This window comes from Thunnus albacares, chromosome 5 (assembly GCF_914725855.1).
Source record: "Thunnus albacares chromosome 5, fThuAlb1.1, whole genome shotgun sequence".
In the NCBI taxonomy this organism is placed as follows: Eukaryota; Metazoa; Chordata; class Actinopteri; order Scombriformes; family Scombridae; genus Thunnus; species Thunnus albacares.
In genome coordinates, this window is record NC_058110.1 from 12037509 (window position 1) to 12056565 (window position 19057).

General features: G+C 39.7%; 1 protein-coding gene across 2 annotated transcripts in view; it reads left to right on the plus strand.

Annotated features, from left to right (window-relative positions):
* The window catches only part of celsr3 (cadherin, EGF LAG seven-pass G-type receptor 3), a 109595-nt gene that overhangs the window by 71979 nt on the left and 18559 nt on the right, over nt 1-19057 (plus strand). For both annotated transcript variants that reach the window (XM_044350391.1, XM_044350393.1), the window contains 11 exons: nt 1555-1675; nt 3732-3915; nt 5098-5199; nt 5300-5394; nt 5881-6090; nt 11510-11708; nt 14200-14388; nt 14481-14667; nt 15688-15855; nt 17363-17489; nt 18811-19017. In XM_044350391.1, coding sequence (XP_044206326.1) covers nt 1555-1675; nt 3732-3915; nt 5098-5199; nt 5300-5394; nt 5881-6090; nt 11510-11708; nt 14200-14388; nt 14481-14667; nt 15688-15855; nt 17363-17489; nt 18811-19017 — 1789 coding nt within the window. The remainder of the gene's footprint in view (nt 1-1554; nt 1676-3731; nt 3916-5097; nt 5200-5299; nt 5395-5880; nt 6091-11509; nt 11709-14199; nt 14389-14480; nt 14668-15687; nt 15856-17362; nt 17490-18810; nt 19018-19057) is intronic.

Below are 19057 nucleotides of genomic sequence, written 5' to 3' on the forward strand. Positions count from 1 at the left end.
TCCTTCCTGCCAGTGAAATCCACAGAGCTTTACTGTGATCTGTTCTGTGTGTGAGTGTGTTCGTCAGATGTTCGTCTTTGATCCAGCGAGTGGGTGTTTTTCGCAAAGACACACATTATCGACTGCTGATGAAATATACGTACGTCTCTCTATCTCTTAATTTCCCCTGATGTGCCTCACTCTCTCTCTGCTCAGCTTTAATTTGGCCTCTTTCTTCTTATATGAAGACATCAACTTTGGAATTCTGGCTCATTAACCAACTTCTTTGATAGGCTTTCAAGTAGAAGTACCACACATTTTCAAGTAGCAACTTCTCAAATATAATGTGCTGATTTAAACTTGATTAATGGAAAATAATGAATGTATTTTTTAACAGCAAAAAGTTATTGTTAGCTGCAGCCCTGCTACACTCAGGTGACTAGCATCTCAAAAATGAGAACTTAGCTCTGAAGCTAACATGGTTGATAATAAATAATGAGGTGACAGTTTTAAATTATTTCTGTCGTTTAACTTTTGTTGATTGTTAAAATTATTGCAACATTTCTATAGTTGAAACATAACGTTTCTGTGGCAGATTTAAGAAAGACTTCTCTAAATTGTATTTACCAGAGCATAGCCAACGCAGCTTCCTATTTATGATTAGACAAAGCATTTGACTCTCTAGATGTACGTGTCCCCTTTAACCTCTTTAAGCAGCCAAAAATACACAGCAGGGACAGACGCTTCCATTGGAAAGCCGATTCTGTCGGGTGATGTAATAAAAAATCTCTAGAGAAACAGTCAATCCTAATATTTTACCAAGATCACTGATATCTAAATCCTCGCTCCAAAACTCCACATAAGAAGCGATAAAGAGATGCACAGAAGAATCTGCATTAACTGTGAGAAGTGCTGATGACTTCCTCAGTGATCCTTTAGACACTGAGAATAGAAGGAGTGCACACTAAAAGCGGAAAAGAGAATGAAAGAGTGAAGTGATGTGAACAACAAACCAGAGTGACAAAATCTCAGGTGTTGTTATCAGGAGAAAACAATCTCCAATTTTAAAATGAATGAATAGCTGTTTAACAGAAGTCAGTAGGAGGAAGAGGAGTTTTTCTCTGTATCTGCACCAGCAAAACTGAGTTATTGATGTGTTCATTTTTTTTAATTTGTGAATCTACACAGCATATATTACAAAGCATTAAATATGTCCTTCTTATTTTGTATAATGATAATTGCTTTCTGCGACTGTGCATATTCTATTTGTGTGTTTGCATAATGATTTATCTAGTAATAAGCGTTTATTCTTTTAACTTGTGTCCTGACCCCTCTCTATTTTTTCTTTTCTAGTTATCTCCCTCCACCTTTCAATATTAATATTTTCTCTCGGTTTGATCCCTCTCCATCTTTTCTCCTTGACTGCCTCTTTGCTTTCATCTCTTTGTTCTCCACTCATTAGTTAGTCAGAAATCAGAGGGAAAGATGCCTCCTTTGAAGAGTTTAAAAAAACATTTTAGAAATATTCTCTTACTCTCTCCATACTGATTCTGCCTCCTTTGTGTGCGCTTGTAGGATCGATCACCAGTGTCCCAGGGGTTGGTGGGGGTCTCCGACCTGTGGACCATGTCACTGTGACACCAATAAAGGCTTCGACCCTGACTGTAACAAGACCAGCGGACACTGTCACTGCAAGGTAAGAAAACACACAAACACACACAATGCAGCTTTGGGGCCATGTGCGGTTAGAATGCTAATTTATGTATCACTTTGCAACATATAAAAAGTTATTTGAGTGTGTTTTTCCATGAGTAGTTGACAGACTCTCTTGTATAAAGTATATATTTTTTACACTGTCACATTGAACATAAATACTGATAGGATTAGAAGGATTTCAGTGCTGTAAATCTATAGATCATTTTAACCCAGACACACGGTAATCAGCTCGCAGTCTGATAGACCTACAAGCTAATCCAGTCATACCGACATCAACCATGAAACGATGATCATCCCCACGTATTGACATTTCTGCCTTGTGTGAATATGTGTGTGTGTGTGTGTGTGTGTATTGAAATGTTTGTGTGTAATCAGTATGTCTATCCTAGCCTTAATCTGACATTTGACCCTAATCTTTAATCTCTGATATTGACCTCAGATATAAACCTGGCACATACGCAGAACACACACACATACACACATATATCATGTACACACACTGACCTTAACCACTGACCCAAAATCAGCTTTTTACCAATTAGGGACAGGGCTTTTGTCCCCAATTAGACAAGCCATCCTCAATTAACTGGTCTTAAATCTGAAATTTGTCCCCAAAAGTAGCCTATGACAGACCACATACACACACACACACACACATACATATAAGAGCTCTTTATCCTTCCTCTATAAAACACTTAGCCATAAAAATGAAGATTGAAATAAAAGCTTTTTCTCAGTTTGTCACGCTCACAATGAAAGAATGTTTTCATTTAGCCTACAGTACAAAACAGTACATAATGTTCACGTCAAGGCTGACACAAACAGCTCTGTATCCAGTATTACAGTGTATCTTAGTGGCGGCTAGCAGTCACCTTCTTTGATGCATTTATCCTGCCTATACTGGATTAACACTAAAGTAAAGGATTTCTTATCAGCAGTTCAAAAAATATATATTATTTTTAAGGTACAATGACCAGCAGAACATAATTGAATTGTGTTAAACTCACATTTCTCATAAACACTGTTGCTCATTCCCTTTTGTGAAGTGTATTCGATTTTTCCTCCATATGTTGTTAAAGAACATTATCATACTCCCTCGTTCATCTGCATCTGTGCATTTGTATCTGCATTTGTTTTACACCATAACGTAACATCAGATTAACTGTAAAATTCAACTGTAAACTGCAGCTAAAAGCATCTACAGGCTGACAGTCTTGTGAGACATAATCTTTTGTGTTTTTTAATTACGGGCTTTTCTTATAGATCCCCTCCAGACATGTTTTAAGACAAAATACTCTGCTTTGAATAATAATTTGTGTTGATATTGTTTTTTCCATAACAAAGTTTAATTACCTTATTAAAATTACACCTATCCCTTCTTCCTCATTGAAACATCTATGAATATGCAAATATTGAAACTTATATGTAACTACTAGACAAAGGAAGTCTCCTACTTCACTGTAAAGTCCATTCTCAGTATATGTGCACTGCAGGCTTTAAATTTCCACATCACACTTGGTGTAAATTGCATATCAGACCACGATAAGCTTCGAAACTCGTGATTTCACATGTCGTGCTTGTACATACACGTCTTAAACTTTAAGGGGAGCACAGAGAAACTTTATCTCTTCAGTAGATGGATCCGAAAACAGCCTGTGCACATACATTACATCATTCAGTACAATGAAGGTCACAACATCCAAATGAAAAACAGAAACAGTGGTGCTGCACCATCGTCCTCTACTGTAGCACCATCGCTGTCTTGTTTCCAAGACGCAGGTTTAGCAAACAAATAAACAGCTGCCCTACTTTGTGTCTCTGCCTCTTGTACACATGGTGTATGGATGGTTGCTCCTGTGTTCTTGCCTCTGTTATACTAGCGTCCTTTTTTATGTCATTGTATAAATCTTGCCCTAATGCATGTGGTGATGTAATCGCTGACACTATTTTTGGCGCTGTGACATTTTACATTTGTCTGACAGAGTTTAATCTGTGTGCCTACTTGTGCGTACTTTGTCCTCCGTGTGTGCATTCAGGAGTTTCACTACCGTCCGCGGGGCTCTGACACCTGCCTGCCATGTGACTGCTACCCGGTCGGCTCTTTCTCGCGGTCATGTGACTCAGAGACCGGCCAGTGCCAGTGCAGGCCCGGCGTGATTGGTCGCCAGTGCAACGCATGTGACAACCCCTTTGCTGAGGTCACAAATTCAGGCTGCGAAGGTGAGAAGGACAGACTGATGTTTCTCAGTTGATTTTTATTCTTGTAGCATTATTGTTTCCTCACATGTTTGTCTGTTAAACTGTGTTATTGATCACCAGGACAGCTGCGACCTTGTGTTTCTTTATTTGATTATCTCCTGTGTTTTAGACCTTTTGGTCAAACATGAGAAAATGATGCATTTAACTGCTGCATTTAATAATTACTCTGGTTTACCCAACAGGGAGGCTACATTGTTCATTCATTAATTCATCCTTGTGCTCAGCATCACGTCTGCAGACATTGGATTTAAAAATTAAAAAAAAAAAACATGGAGAAATGAAGCATCTCACTGCTGCATTGTGTTCTCTCCAAGATAACAGTGAGCTGCCCAGCGGGTAGTGATTACGGGTTAAAACAACATATTTGTTATTGACTGAGGAACTAAATCATTTGAGGAAAATGACTTGTTCCAACAACTGCTAACAACTAAAAATGAGACATTACCTTGCAGCTCCTTTATGGTTCATGGACAAAAATTGTTGGCTTTTGGACAATTGTTTGTAAAGCTGGATTAAATATGAAAGCTTTGTTAGTGTTGTTCTCCAACAGTAGCCAAAACCCTTTATTACCTTCTTAGTTTCTTTAGTAGAGTTGCCCCCAGGCTAGTTTTAGACTACAGAAAACTGTCTTTTATCATTTTTCAGAAGATGTATAATTTTCCAGATAGATTTAAAATCAGTATTCAAACAGAGTAAATTGTCCATAAAGACGAACAGATATGAATGAAAATACCGAGGCACTACTGAGCTCCCACTCTATTTAATCATCTCTGTGTAATCACAGATTTCACTTCTTATCCTATTTTGGCTTTCAACATTGTCATGTTGACTTGTGTCCAAACCTAAAATAACAAAGAAACTGTTAATTATATTCATTGTGTATTTAACACCTTCCAGTTAATTCTATGTCTCTGTTTTTCTCTTCTGTGCAGCTTTGTCACTTTCCAGTTTCCCCACTTGTAATTACTTCCTTTAGTATGTAGCTGATGTTGTATTCTCTCACTCTCATTTTCATTTTCTTCTCTGCAAGTCATAAAAAAAGCATTTCCACATCATTAGTGACTTTTTGTTATGTTTTTAATGGAAAAGTTTAGCAAACTGATAAGGATGATTTTAAATGATGTTCTCTCTCTCTCTCTGCAGTCATTTATGATGGTTGTCCAAAGACCATCACTCAGGGCATCTGGTGGCCACGAACCAAGTTCAGCCTGCCCGCTGCAGTGCCCTGCCCCAAAGGCTCTGTCGGTCCGTACACACTCATACCCTTATACATTTAATCAATATATGCTATGTCCTTGTGAGAGGATATTAAATATGTACAACTTCTTGTTTCTCCTCCTTACAGGTGCGGCCATCAGACACTGTGATGTAGAGAGGGGATGGCTGGAGCCAGACCTCTACAACTGCACCTCCCCTCCATTTGTGGAGCTCAATGCTGCTGTAAGTAGATTAATACACTGATACCAGTAAACACAAGTCTTCATGCATCCCAAACTTGGTCCTGACCTGAAAAGTGCTGAATCGTAGCCAAATCTTAGATGTACCTGTCGATTTGAGGGAAAAAAAGGAATAAAGCTGAACAAAGACATCAGCACCTGAACCAGAGTCCAGAAATAATGGTTCTAACTGGTTTGCCTTCAGTTTGTTTGAACTCTTGTGTCTGTTGCCTTATCCATCTCCAAACTGTTGTCATAACCCTCTGATCGAAACCTACTTGGTTCTTAACTCTTATATTTAAAACAGGAGTCTGACCTTTTGTATTCTGTGGCAGCAATGATCAGAAAGAGCACATAAAATAAAAATACATTTTGTGCAGTAATGTTTTAGTCGTTCTCTTGTTTGAAAATTGTAGGATAAAATGTCTGCGTGCACATGTGAAATACTCACACACAGGTATGCTTCTCTTGTGTCTGTGTTTTCGTTTAGCTTGATTCCCTGGAGCGTAATGAAACAGAGCTGAACACCATCATGGAGAAGAAACTCGCCCACCAGCTACGTGACGTCACCGAGGCAACCGCCCGACTCTACGGCAACGACTTGCAGATCGCAGAGCGACTGCTGTCCCGCCTCCTGACCTTCGAGACCCAACAGAGCGGCTTCGGACTCACCGCCACGCAGGACGCACACTTCAATGAGGTAGAAAGAACACAATGTTAAATTTTCCTTTTCAGTCTCCCTTTTTCATTTTGAACACAGACACACTACATGTCAGCAGGTGTACAGCTGAAGCCTTTTTTCTTGCAGTGGTATGTGGTGGAGCAAGTAAAGATGTTTTTGCCAGTAACTGTTAATGGTTATGATGCACCTTATTGTCCAAATCCAAGAGACACTTCTGGGAAAAGAATGAACAGCAGCATTTTCACAGGAGACAGCGAGATTCATGGGAAAAGGTCAAAATGGAGTCCGATTTGTTTCTCATTATTGTTCCATGTTATCAAGGTTAATTTTTAGTTGCATTGATCTTTTGAGGATTAAAAATGAGCATCATAGTACATTTACTGCATAAATGTTGGTGAGACGTAATTAAAGCTATGTTCAACACACACCAACTGTGCAGGTTGTGAAAGGTTGTCTGAAAGACAGAGAGTGAAGTGTGAAAGACAATAATCGGTGTGTGCTGTCGATGTGAATTTGTGAAAATATAAACATGTGAACCATGTGAAACTGTGAAACTCATCACTGCCAGCTCTGTCTATTAGCACTGTCAGACTAGACAAGTATAACCCAACAAGCTGATCAACAGTTTGTAATAGTAGATTATGGAGAACATCTCCAAACATGGTAAACGTATCAGTTTTTGTGTTTTAATTCTCTCCCATCACAAATTGACATGCACTGTATTAATGATTAATACCAGCTTTGAGTCATTTTAAGGACTATAAACTTCTAAATCTGCACAGAATCTAGTAGAAGACATAAAATATCTGCTGTTGTATGATTGATATATTGGACCTTCATGGTGTTACAGACCCGGTGACAAGATTGTACAATGAGATGTCTTTTCTCTGAAATGGGAGGTAATGTTACTATGGCGATGCAGTGACAGAAGCTCATGAAATATTGCAGCATGTCATCCGCCCATATTAACTGACAGTCTCGTTTTACCTGATACGGTGCCCGTCGCAGGAGCAGGAGCTGACATGGGATCATTTTAGCATGTTAGTGTTTTGACATACGTAAAGGCGCTAGCAGACATCTCCGTATCATTTTGCTATAAATATTTACGCATCAAATTTGGCTGACAAGAAATAAGTTGTCCATACATGACAAGTAAGTGGCTGAAGATACAAAGTAGCCCCCCTCCCTTCCCCCACTTACCCTTTAAACTACTGTTTCAATTTACTGGCTCATGTGTCAGTAAATGACAAATTGCTTGTTACTGTGGTAACATCCATCACCAGAATATTAAATCTTTTTTTCGTTTAAACACACATTGTTACACGTTGCTTCAGTACCAGCAGTAGTGGTAGTAGAAGAGTGATAAGGGACGTTCGTGGTGCTGAATCTTACATCAGCTGATATTTTAACTAATTTATTTTCAGCTGATGATTCAGTTCCAGCTCATTCATGCAGCTGGGAGCTGATTTATTCATATTTAATAGGGGCCATGGTGGGCAGTTAAAAAGCTGTTATTTTGGCTTTCATATTTCTCTTAAATATCTGCAGTTGACACAGGGAAGCATTTAATAATTTACGCTAACAGGGAGGATTTTAACCACCTAATGACAACAGTAGCAGTCGTTGGCACACCCTGCTTTGCTGAAACAGACTAAGCCATTGATAATGTCATTGCAATACAGCTAACAACAGGTTGCTATAGAAACTGAGTGACTGTGGTAGTAACATCTGGTCGTTTGAGCAAAAGAATGGCATCTGTGTCTTCATGTGATTCTCGTGGCACGATCTTTGATAGAAAGATTTTGAGATTTTCAGTTTCATGAATGCATACACTCTTCTGTTTTTTTTTTTTACACAACTCCCAGAATTAAAGAGACATTTGAAATATGCGTGCGGTAATAGTGCCAGTGACCTTTACTCTTTTTTCTTGGGGTTCTACATAAGCAGTAAGTACTCATCCTAGTTTATGGCATAATGTACCGTCGTCACATTATATCCTCTGCATTGTAAATTCAGTGGGTTAAAGGGAAGAGTGAACCTTTGCCCCCGAGGTGAGCAATTAAATAAAAAGCTCTCACATTCATCTGATTTAATACACACTTGTTGCACATCCTGAATTCCCAGATACAAACTGTTGCTCCAGCTATGAAATTGTGAACAAAGGAGAGAAGATGCCAACACACCGGAGAACGATTTGTTCGTTTTTTTGTTTAATAAAGACAAATGTATAACCAATCTTATATGAACATGAACATTAGGCCAAATACAGTTCGTTGCTTTACATGATCAATACATAATCTTTTACTTGGATAGTTGCTATGGCAACACAGCAATAGCATTAATGACATCCTACAGTGAAGGGACCTTTTCCTTCCTGACATTTCACTTAACTGCTTCACCTGGTAGTTAATCAGAAACACGGTCATTACAGCCGCTAAAAGCTGCTATATGTTTCTACTGCTGCTAATAGTACAGTAACGATTTCTATTGTCATCTTGCAGTCTCTGTGACAAAAACCTCAACTCACCTGACTTGTAACCTCAGCGTCTGGCTCTAAAACGGTCGTGCCGCCCACATCTCGTCATTTCAAGTTAATGAGGCAGCTCTGGTTTAGCCTGCCAGCACTGGAGTGGAACTGCAGACAGCCCATTTTTTCCCTCAACAATAAAAAATACAGTGTATAATGTATCTGGTAATACTTGACACCTCACTCTAAACGGCAGATGAAAAGGTGATGTAGAACACAGTTACTATAGTAACCCAGCGGCGGTAACAGAAGCCTGTGACTGCAGAAGAAACGAAGGAAGCCAGGGAGGAAAGCGGAGTTGTCACATGAGGAATTTAGTGATGAATGGAGAAATGGGGGAAGATGGAAACCTTTAATGTTCAAGCTGTGATCAAAATCCATCTTTTTCACTACTACACCTCCAGATAGATGTGTCACCAAGTGCCTGGTAAAAATATGCCAACTTTTCTCATACGAGGAAGAGAACTTTCCATATTCTACTATAATCATTAAAGCAGCTGGCATTTACAGCGGCACAGTATGCTGCAAAACAGTCTTAACAGGCTGATCGTGTAAAGGTTTCTCATTGTTGATTCTTTACTGTATAAGAAAGGGAAACTGCATTAATTTTAAAGAAAATTTCCAAATAAAATGTGATAAAAAATAATTTGTTCTAAATAGTTTGCATATGACTACACGTTGCTGTTTGAGCAGCACATATAATCTGTTTGTTTGACTGAACTCTGATCCCATGCTGCCTGTTTTTCAGCCTTTGTGTGTCCTGTGCGTCTCTCTCCTTCTGTAATCCTGTCATCTGCTGCCTCATTAAAACTATTCTCTTTCTTGTTGTTAGTCTCCCTTGTTTTTTCACCCTCTTTCTTTTTCCATAGATAAACACAGCCCATATGAGCTCTTGCAGCGTACAGCCTGCTTGTGCATAAATCCTAAGATCCCCAATAACGTGTTTTCATGGAGAATTATTGGCTTATTTCCAGTCTTGGTAAAAGTATATTTGAGCTCCTGGCTTTCTCCAAACAAAGCCACATGTTCAGAGGAAGCCATGAATGGGAACTGGACTTGGCGTGTTAAATGAGCCTTTTTAAAAACACAGCAAGCGTAAGTGCATGTTTGTCCTGAGAATTATTTATTCGTGGCAGTGTTTTTCACCCTCTTCAGGCTGACTTACTTCACTGTACAGTACTGTATCACATCACCTGACAGTAGTAACCAACAGGTGAGACATCATTGACTTGACTTTTATTGTCCATATGATATTATGGAGTCTATCTCCACCAAAGCTCAGACTTTCAAATTTCAGTCCTAACAGGTATAAATAGGCACAAATTGTTAAACAAATCTATTTTCAAGAATAAAAAATGCAACAAAGCAATGCAAAATCTTGGGCAGGAATCTTTAAGTGTCTGTTTGTTATGATGCCACCAAATCATCTAATTTCTGTCTCATCCCTTGTTTTTCTTGCCCACCTTTCTCTCTGTTTCCTGCATCTCTGAGCCAAACATCCACATCTTTCCATGACTTATCCTCCCATCTATTCTTGTTCACTTATTCACAAACCCCTTTTCTTACCTTCTCTTTCTCTTCCCCTACAGTTCACTCCTTTCTTCCTATACTGTACTGTATATTATTTTCCAAGTTTGTCTGAAGGTTTTCTGAGTATTTTTCTCCCCAGAGCATTATGAGAGACTGCAGTGCTTTATTGGGTCTGGTGCAGTCTGACTGCAAGGAATCATATTGAGCACTTTTCCCTTCTCTCTCTCTCTCTCTCTCTTTCTCTCTCCTGAACATAATATTACTCTTTGTTTGTTCTCAACATTTTGCAAGGCTGTGCAGTCTACATCTACACTATCAATAACACGCCTCCATACAGAATCACAAATACTCCCTGAAAAGGAAATGGAGGTGCTGTGCATAAATGGCCACGTCATGATACTAAAACATTATCATTGGGGTTGACTCATTTTCTAGCTCTATGTACAGTTTTTACAGTTTTTGCTTTACAATGAGGATTTCCTCACTTTCTCCTCTCATCAACCAAAATCAGTAACCAACTCAAATTCTGTCTCTATCAGCCTTTACTTTCTGCATCCTTAAAATATCCTAAAAAAGCCCGCAGTGCATCATCCGTCCCTCTATGGCGAGTCCCTATCAAGGCTCTGTATGAGGTTATTTCTTCACTTTTCTACCCTCTTTGTTACCCTGAGATTCTTTGACTTTATTGAGTCTGAAAAAGGAGACTCTGCCCTGAGCAGCAGTCACGACCACATCACTGTTCCTTCTCTTCACAGTCTTTTCATCTTCCTCCCTCCCTCTCAGCCTTAATCATAATCTTTACAAAAGAGAACAGAATGAATTTTTTTGAAACAAGAAACTAATGGAGTGGTAATTTCAACTGTTTGGTCCTCATGTTCAAGACTGCTGCTGGCTTTCTATCACATAGTACCAGCTGCTCAACGGTGCTCACCTCGTCCCCCAGGTGTAAATCAGTCATTTTGTGATCAGAACCACTGCTGTAATACTGAAACGTTGACAGCAACCTTCAGTGCTGAAAATTTAGAAGAAAACATTGCAACTGATTGTCCCTGGTGAACCTATTGTGCGTAAAATGTTTGGCTTCCAATAGCATTACGCTGTTATAAGAAACATTTCATATTTTTGTCTTTGTTTTCATCTCTATGCCATAGTTGTGGCTGGCCTTGGTGCATTAAAAAAAGCCCTTTTCTTCCTATTTTCTGTGTCTCTTTCCATTTTCTGATCCAGGTGTTGGCACATTTTTCTTATTTTTGTTTTCTGAAATACACAAGCACATGAAAAACAGCTCCTCCTGAAGGCAGATTAGAAGGCGCTACCTACTTGTTTTTTGTTTTTTTTTTTCTTCCCCCTGCTAATGTTTTCTCTTTCTGCTGCTTCCAGAACATTCTGCGGGGCTGCAGTGTGCTGCTGGGTCCCGGTACGGCGGGGCTTTGGCGGGCTCTCACTCAGAGTCAGAACCACCTCCCGGGTGGTGGTCCGGCTGAGCTGACGGAGCTGCTGGAGCAGTACACCCAGAATCTGGCCAAGAACATGAAGCTCACCTACCTCAACCCTGTGGCGCTGGTCGCTCCCAACATAGGTGGGTTCGGAATGACTATACACACACACACACACACACACACAATACAACAGCTAATCACTAGTCAGACCCAATAAAAGCGAATAAGACAGTAATAAAATCTTAATCTTTACAGACGATTTTCAGCGGTTTTCATAATACTGTAAATCACTGCTGTGAAATCAGCTAGAATGACTCATTGTAAACCGAGAGATGAACAGCGCTAATGCAAATGAGGATGGCACAGCCTGAGAGCTGGCCGCAGCACAGAGAGATGGATTTCACACTCCCACACACACACAGGAGCTAATGCTTCCAGCACACATGCACAAATGCACAAAAACCCTGAAGCATTGCAGCACTGGCCAACATACATCACTTAGATTTACGGATGCCAAACACACACACACACTCATATCTGCAGAGTAACACACACACAGGCACAAGTACAAGCACACTCACAGATGCATACACACACTCCCTTACATGTACTATACACCTGCAGGTTTGGCCATGTGTCCTGTGTCATATAATTTCTGGCATCCTGTCACTTGTACATTTTGCTCTACTTCACATTTTGTCACTTTAGCAATGTTGAAAATACCGTTAACTAATCTGCACCAAATACAACAACAAGAGGCGTCGAAATAGCAACAGCAGCAGCTCTGACAGGGAGGAAGCCAGACAATGAATTTCACACTCAGTTACTGTAATGCTCTTAGCCACACACACAGATTGAATTTCTATAAAACACCTAAAACTCGTGAAACTCATCAAAGTAACCAACTACTGGATTTTGCCTCACCAGCTTATCCCTGAGTATTTTGGCAACACACCTAATAGAATCTCAGACCTGAAGAAAATACACAATAGTCTTGCCCATCTTGGCACGATTTGGCCGATTTTATTTCTTTTCTGTGCGTCTCTCATCTTTTGCTTACTTTACTGTATTTTCTACCACTTTGGAACGCATCCAAAACGCTGTTAAATAATCTTAAATATACAGCCTGATGCAGATCACCAGGCGGAGAGTATAGAATCAGCAGCAGCAGTGGAAACAGAAGGAATAAGATATACAGCCAACGCTAAATTTCACACGCCTACACATAAACACAGATGCTCTTAGCCAAATTGGATAGGATGGATAACATTGGAAAGGATATGGATGGACAAGTGCCCATCTGTTAGCCTCCACTATATGAGTTCCTCTAAGATTTTTTTGTATGTTGTTGTCTGTCATTATAATGTTTCTTTTGCCATTTCTTCAATTTTATTTTGCAAATAAATCATATGTTTCTCTCATCACAGACTTTTAAAATCAGGAAACACCTTTTCTCTCTCACACATACACACACACATGTGTTACATATCAGTTAAAGCATATTGAGTGATTTCTCTCCTCTCTCTCTGTATTGAGTGCTGTTCCACTTCTGTTTGCTGGGTCAAGTGTTCACTCATTATTGAACACTACACATTGACTACATACTTACTTTGCCACCTCATTTCCTATAATACGACGGTCCCTCCGCTCCTGTGTGTGTGTGTGTTTATGGATTTTGTATTGGCTCTTCACAATTCAAATCCACAGTGAATAAAGTGGCTCATTGATAATGCAAGTGAAGGTTTCCCCTCAAATCTTACAGTATGTAAAAAAGAAAATGAGTTGTATTACTGAGCTAAGAAGAAGAAAACAACCCTCTGCCTGCACATAATAACTCAAATCTGAGTAAAATGGCTACCATCTATAGGAAAACTGAAAAGACACCTTGTAGCTTGGTTCCATTAAAATAGTGAGTTTAGTACGGAGTTGCAACAGTAAATCATTACCACATTCATGTTGATACATTGGTATTATTTCCATAATCAAACAAGGCAGTCAGTGAATGGTAGTGTGTGGTGACCTTTACATGACAGTTAGTTAACTTTGTGTGCCGTTAGAAATTGTGAGAAATCTGCCTGATTGCTGGACAGTATAAAACAGGATGAGGGCGCTGTTCTTGCAGTGGAAATTTCACAATTTCTTAAAATATCAGATAGTGACAGAAGAAATCACTTCTAATGTGTACAATTAGCAAAAGAATTAAATGTGATAAAATCTTATGGTATACAGTACAGTATGTCGTTGTTGAGTGCTAACAAAGAATTAATCGTTTTATCTTTGATAAAATGATGAAGTGCTCTAATTTTACTCTCCAGTAGAGAAAATGATTGCTGATTATCTTAAAATATGTAGCAATGACATAAACCCTCTCTGATAAAATACTCTGTCTATCTGAGGCTGTTTTTAGGATTAGAGGCTTTACAACAGGAAGAAAACGTGGTCTTAATTTTGAGAAACACTGCTAACGCTGCCTGTTGTATGAAATATAATCTGCCAGTTATTATTATACCAAAGTATTATACTTATTTGATCAATACCATTTTCATGTTTAAGTATACTGCACATTAACAGATACCTGTGACTTGATATGTGAGTTCATGTATGTGTTCTCTCTGATTGTCTGTGCTTCAGTCATGAACCTGGACCGCGTGGAGAACCACACTCATGTGAGGCGGCGTTTCCCACGTTACCACACCACCCTGTTCCGCGGTCAGGCCTTGTGGGATCCCTACACCCATGTGATACTGCCCCCTGCTGCCCTGGTGCCACAGCGACAACAGCAACACAACTGGAAGGAGAGGGAGCGGACAGAGAAAGAACGTGAGAACAGATGCACAGATAGAAATAAAGGCTGGGCTATTGTTAGCTGCTAAGAGAATATACTCACACACACACACATTTCTCCCTTTCAGCCTCGGCCCCTCAGAACGCTGCTCCAGCCCCTGTCAGTATCTCAGCCAATCAGACAGGAGAGTACATTGCAGCCAGACGCTCTGTCTCGATGCCTGAGCCGCCTATCACCATCGTCATCTTGCTGATCTATCGCAGTCTGGGCGCCGCCCTCCCTCCCAAGTACCACACAGACCGACGAGGAGTGAGGTGGGAATCAATCACACTCAGAACAATAAAAATATGATTACAGCAGCTCCCAGAAGCCTTTAAGAAAGGGCACATGCTGGATATAGAGATCTGGATTACCTATGTATCCTTTATTCAGTAGCAAACAGTAAACCAAAATTGCTTTTACAGTGTATAAACAGGAGCATCACATCTTTAGAAAAGAATATTTTTACTTCCTCAGTTTTAACCAGTAAGTTGCCAGGATTTGATGAATAATCCAAAAATTAAAAGTAATAATAAATGACAAAGGACAAATGATTGTACCAGAGATGTAATTTATATGTCTGATAATTATCATAATACATTTTTTACAGAGTTCTTCCCAAGATTATACAAGAAGCTTTACATGTTTATTTCATTAACATTTTCTTTATCAGTTAAATCTGTAATTTGTTTTACTTATTTGTTTAGTCTATGAAATGTAAAAGAAATTGTGAAAAATACTGATCGCTGTTCCCCAGAGCCTAATGTGACTTCAAATTGCTTATTTTGTCTGACAAACACAAAGGGATACTCTTTACTGTGATATACAGAAAAAATGAGCAAATCTTCACATTTGAGAAGCTGGAACTAGTAGTGTTTGCTTGATTAATGCCTTTAACAATTAATTCATGACCAAAACTGTAGTCAGTTAATTTAAGTGACTAATTCTTTCAGCTCTAATCCTCACGTCATCTTATTTGAGTTCATTCTCTCTCACTTTCTCTGATGCTATCTTGGCTTCTTTCTCTCCCTCTCCCCCTCTGCTCTTCCTCACCTCACCTCCAGGCTCAATTACCAAGTAACAAACTGTCCAGTTTTCAGTATGTGTCAATAAACAGTCATTTAAGTCTCATCTAATACACCAAACTCATTCTTCTCTGCTCACCATGTCTTTGCCTTTTTTACCATCTTAACCAGGATGCCAAACTCTACTTTCAGTCTGATCTAGTAGATGTATGTAACTCTCTCTCTCTCTCTCTCTCTCTCTATCTATCTCTCTCTCTCCCTTGGCCTCAGGCTTCCCAGACACCCAGTAATGAACTCCCCAGTGGTCAGTATCTCTGTCTACAACAACCAGACGTTCGTGGGCGGACACTTGGACCAGCCGATCCTGCTGGAGTTCAAGTTGCTGGAGACGGCCAACCGCAGCAAGCCGCTGTGTGTGCAGTGGAACCACAGCAGTCAGTGAGTACCGATTTACATATACACTTGTTCATATAATCCAACACAGACATGAATACACACACATTGCACATTAGGGCTGGTTATTGTCAATTATACCACACTGTATAGAGAACATTTTGTACCATATGTTATTTTCATGCTTTATGGAGAAATGTTTTGTGACATAAAACCTCTTAATCTAGTAAATCATGTGACAAATGCAGATGTGGTCCAGTGCTTCTGTTGTTTCCAATGTGGAAATATTCACATAAGTATGAAAGCTTACAGTGTTGTGAAACATCTCAGTGGTAATTTGTAAATGTTTTCATGTGACAACAGCTCTTTAACATTAAAATTATATATTTAGTTAATTTTTTGAGTTTGGGTTTTGTCTAACTTGCTTTTCAGTATGAAATAGGCAGATAGCCTTTTGACTTGCTGGGATTTGTCTCAGCAGGAAATGCATAGGTGTAACTAATAACAATAACAATACCTCTGTTCCCATAAAGCCATTCTAATGAGCTGGCATACACGATAACAGGACACTGAAACTGGCTCACCTACGGGGAAAGCTGCCGTTAATAATGCAATTAATTACATCTGTGCGTGTCCTGCTCAGACATGGTTAAAATGTCAGCTGTGGAAAAGGTTTGTTTAAAGGTTTTGCTTACAAAAAAACAAAACCTGTCCAATTTTAAATGAGCAGAGGGATTACCACGGTTCATATGAGGTTGTCAGTTCTGAATCGCAAGATATTAAATTGCAATCTATTAGTGTGTTCATTTTTTACCAGTGCCACACTCACACAGTATCAACCTGGTGTTTTTAAAAAATCCTGTTAATGTTGATGTATCATAAGCACATTTACTGTATGAAAAGTCTGTGTGCAAAAATGTGTGTTTATATCATATCACATATGGACTTAGCCCCCACCCATTGGTTTCTGAGGAGCAGTTTTAAAGCTCATAGTGGGCAGTTCCAGCCGTCGCCATTTTGGTAGTGTCTGACTCCGCCTAACTCCCAAAATGGGCAAGGAGGTGGAGCGGAGGCGGGCTGAATGAACGGCCCGGTAGCTGAAACAAGCCACCTAGCAGCAAGCGACCTGTCACTCAAAGCAGCCACGTCCTTAATTATGCATAACTTTATAGCTTAATAAAATTTAAATGGGTGAATTATAAAAAAATTCACCCCCCGTACAGTTGTCATGAAAGGGGAAATTAGCTCTAGAGACCAAAACCATTTTTTGTACCAGGCTGTAAACATGTATTTCTGTTGTAAAGTTAGTCATTTTAACATGGGTTTCTATGGGGATTGACTCACTTTTGAAACCAGCCTCAAGTGGCCATTCGAGGAACTGCAGTTTTGGCACTTCAACATTTGCTTCATTTTCCAGCCCCAGATGTTGCCGCTTGGTTTTTAGTATATGTCTTTGTGTCCGCGTTCCTGTCGTCTTTTCAAAATTTTGATTGATTTTTGATTTTACCTTTGATCATCATCTTTGTGTGCCTGTCTTTGTCTCTGTCTGCAGGTATGAGATAGGAGGCTGTTGGACAGTGAGGGACTGTATGGTGGTGTACAGGAACACCTCTCATGTCCGCTGTCAGTGCCAGAGGCTGGGCACCTTCGGGGTGCTGATGGACAGTTCACACAGAGAGGTTAGTTATCATTCAGTGGAAAACCAGTTATATATGTGAACCGCATATCTACAATCATTTAATTGAATTCTTAAGCCTCTCAATTATAATGAGGCATGTATGTGGATTTTCCATTAGTCCCACCTGTTTTCATTCTTATCTTCAGTTCAGTATCTTAGCTGGTAATTTCTGGATTTTAGAAGTGTAAAAGTTTGAAATCCTAATTAATTAAATCCTGACTAACATTCTTGAGGCTAAAGGAAGCCTTGTTACAGCTGTTGAAGATTTTCAAGGTTTGATACAAACCCTCTGCCCATCACATCACAGCATACTAAGTGATGATGCATCAGATGTTGAGACGGGAAACCGTAGGGATCAGAAACCTTATGCCTCCAAATGTATATGACTTATATGAAATTGAGCACTTCTTCAGTTACATTTTGTATTGTTACCTCTGGCTAGAGCTGGATGAGTTGTACAGCATTTATGTGAAAAACAAACCTGTCTCATTAGTCTATCACAAGAAGAAGAAGAGTGTCCCATTTCCATTCATTTGAGATGCTGTAGATGTGCCCAATTTTCCCAAATAAAATTCTGCTGGTGTCTGTTATGTTTACTGGCAGCCAATGTTCTCTGTGCATGCACAGGCTGTGATGAATCGATTTCATGCCTTTTGAAACTCTGGTTTCCCATGACAGATTAGATGGTTCTACTAATTGCTTGGTCTGTTGTTCGAATCTTCTAGATAGTTGAGATTTTTTTGTGTTCCTTCTTTTCCTGTCTCTTTGACATACTTTCAGACATGCTTATAATGAAGGCTTCTGAAATTACATGTATTTTATATGTATTTTGCATCACAAACCAGCCAGTATTTGCAGAGAGATATTTAGAAGATATCACATCTCTTTGTGGGTATTCATGTTTTTTTTTTAAATGTCAGACAACGCGTGGTCAGTGCAGCTTCAGTTTCTTCAGCTCATTGACTTTCTTTCCAAATAATTTAACATCTTTGACATAAATGTCGCTAGTTTGCACTCAGTGAAGCTTAGTGGAGGGCAGACAGTGACCCAGACAGAAGTAGCAGTATTTCAACAGGCTGAAATTATTCATCTCTTTGACTTATTTCACCTTGTGATTTTTCATCTTTTGCTCAATCTTTCTCCTTCCTTATCTACTGTATGTGTGCCTTGCCTTCACATTTTCTCTTTCTCTCACATTTTCCTTCTCTCCTGCTCTCCCTCCTTTTTCATCTACCTCCTACCAAAATGGTATAAATCCAATAACGCTGTCACTCTTATCTTCTCTCCACTTTTTTTCCCTCCCTGTATCTCTCCATGAGCAGCAGCTTGAGGGGGATCTGGAGACGCTGGCCCTGGTCACCTACTCTTCTCTGTGTGTCTCCATGCTGGCTCTCCTCCTCACCGTTCTGGTGCTCTCCTGCCTCCGAGGCCTCAAGTCCAACACGAGGAGCATCCATTCAAACACAGCGGCGGCCATGTTTTTGTCTGAGCTGGTGTTTCTGCTGGGGGTCAATCACACTGAGCAACAGGTACACACTAATGGTTGCAGGGAGAGTTTGTTGTGTGTGT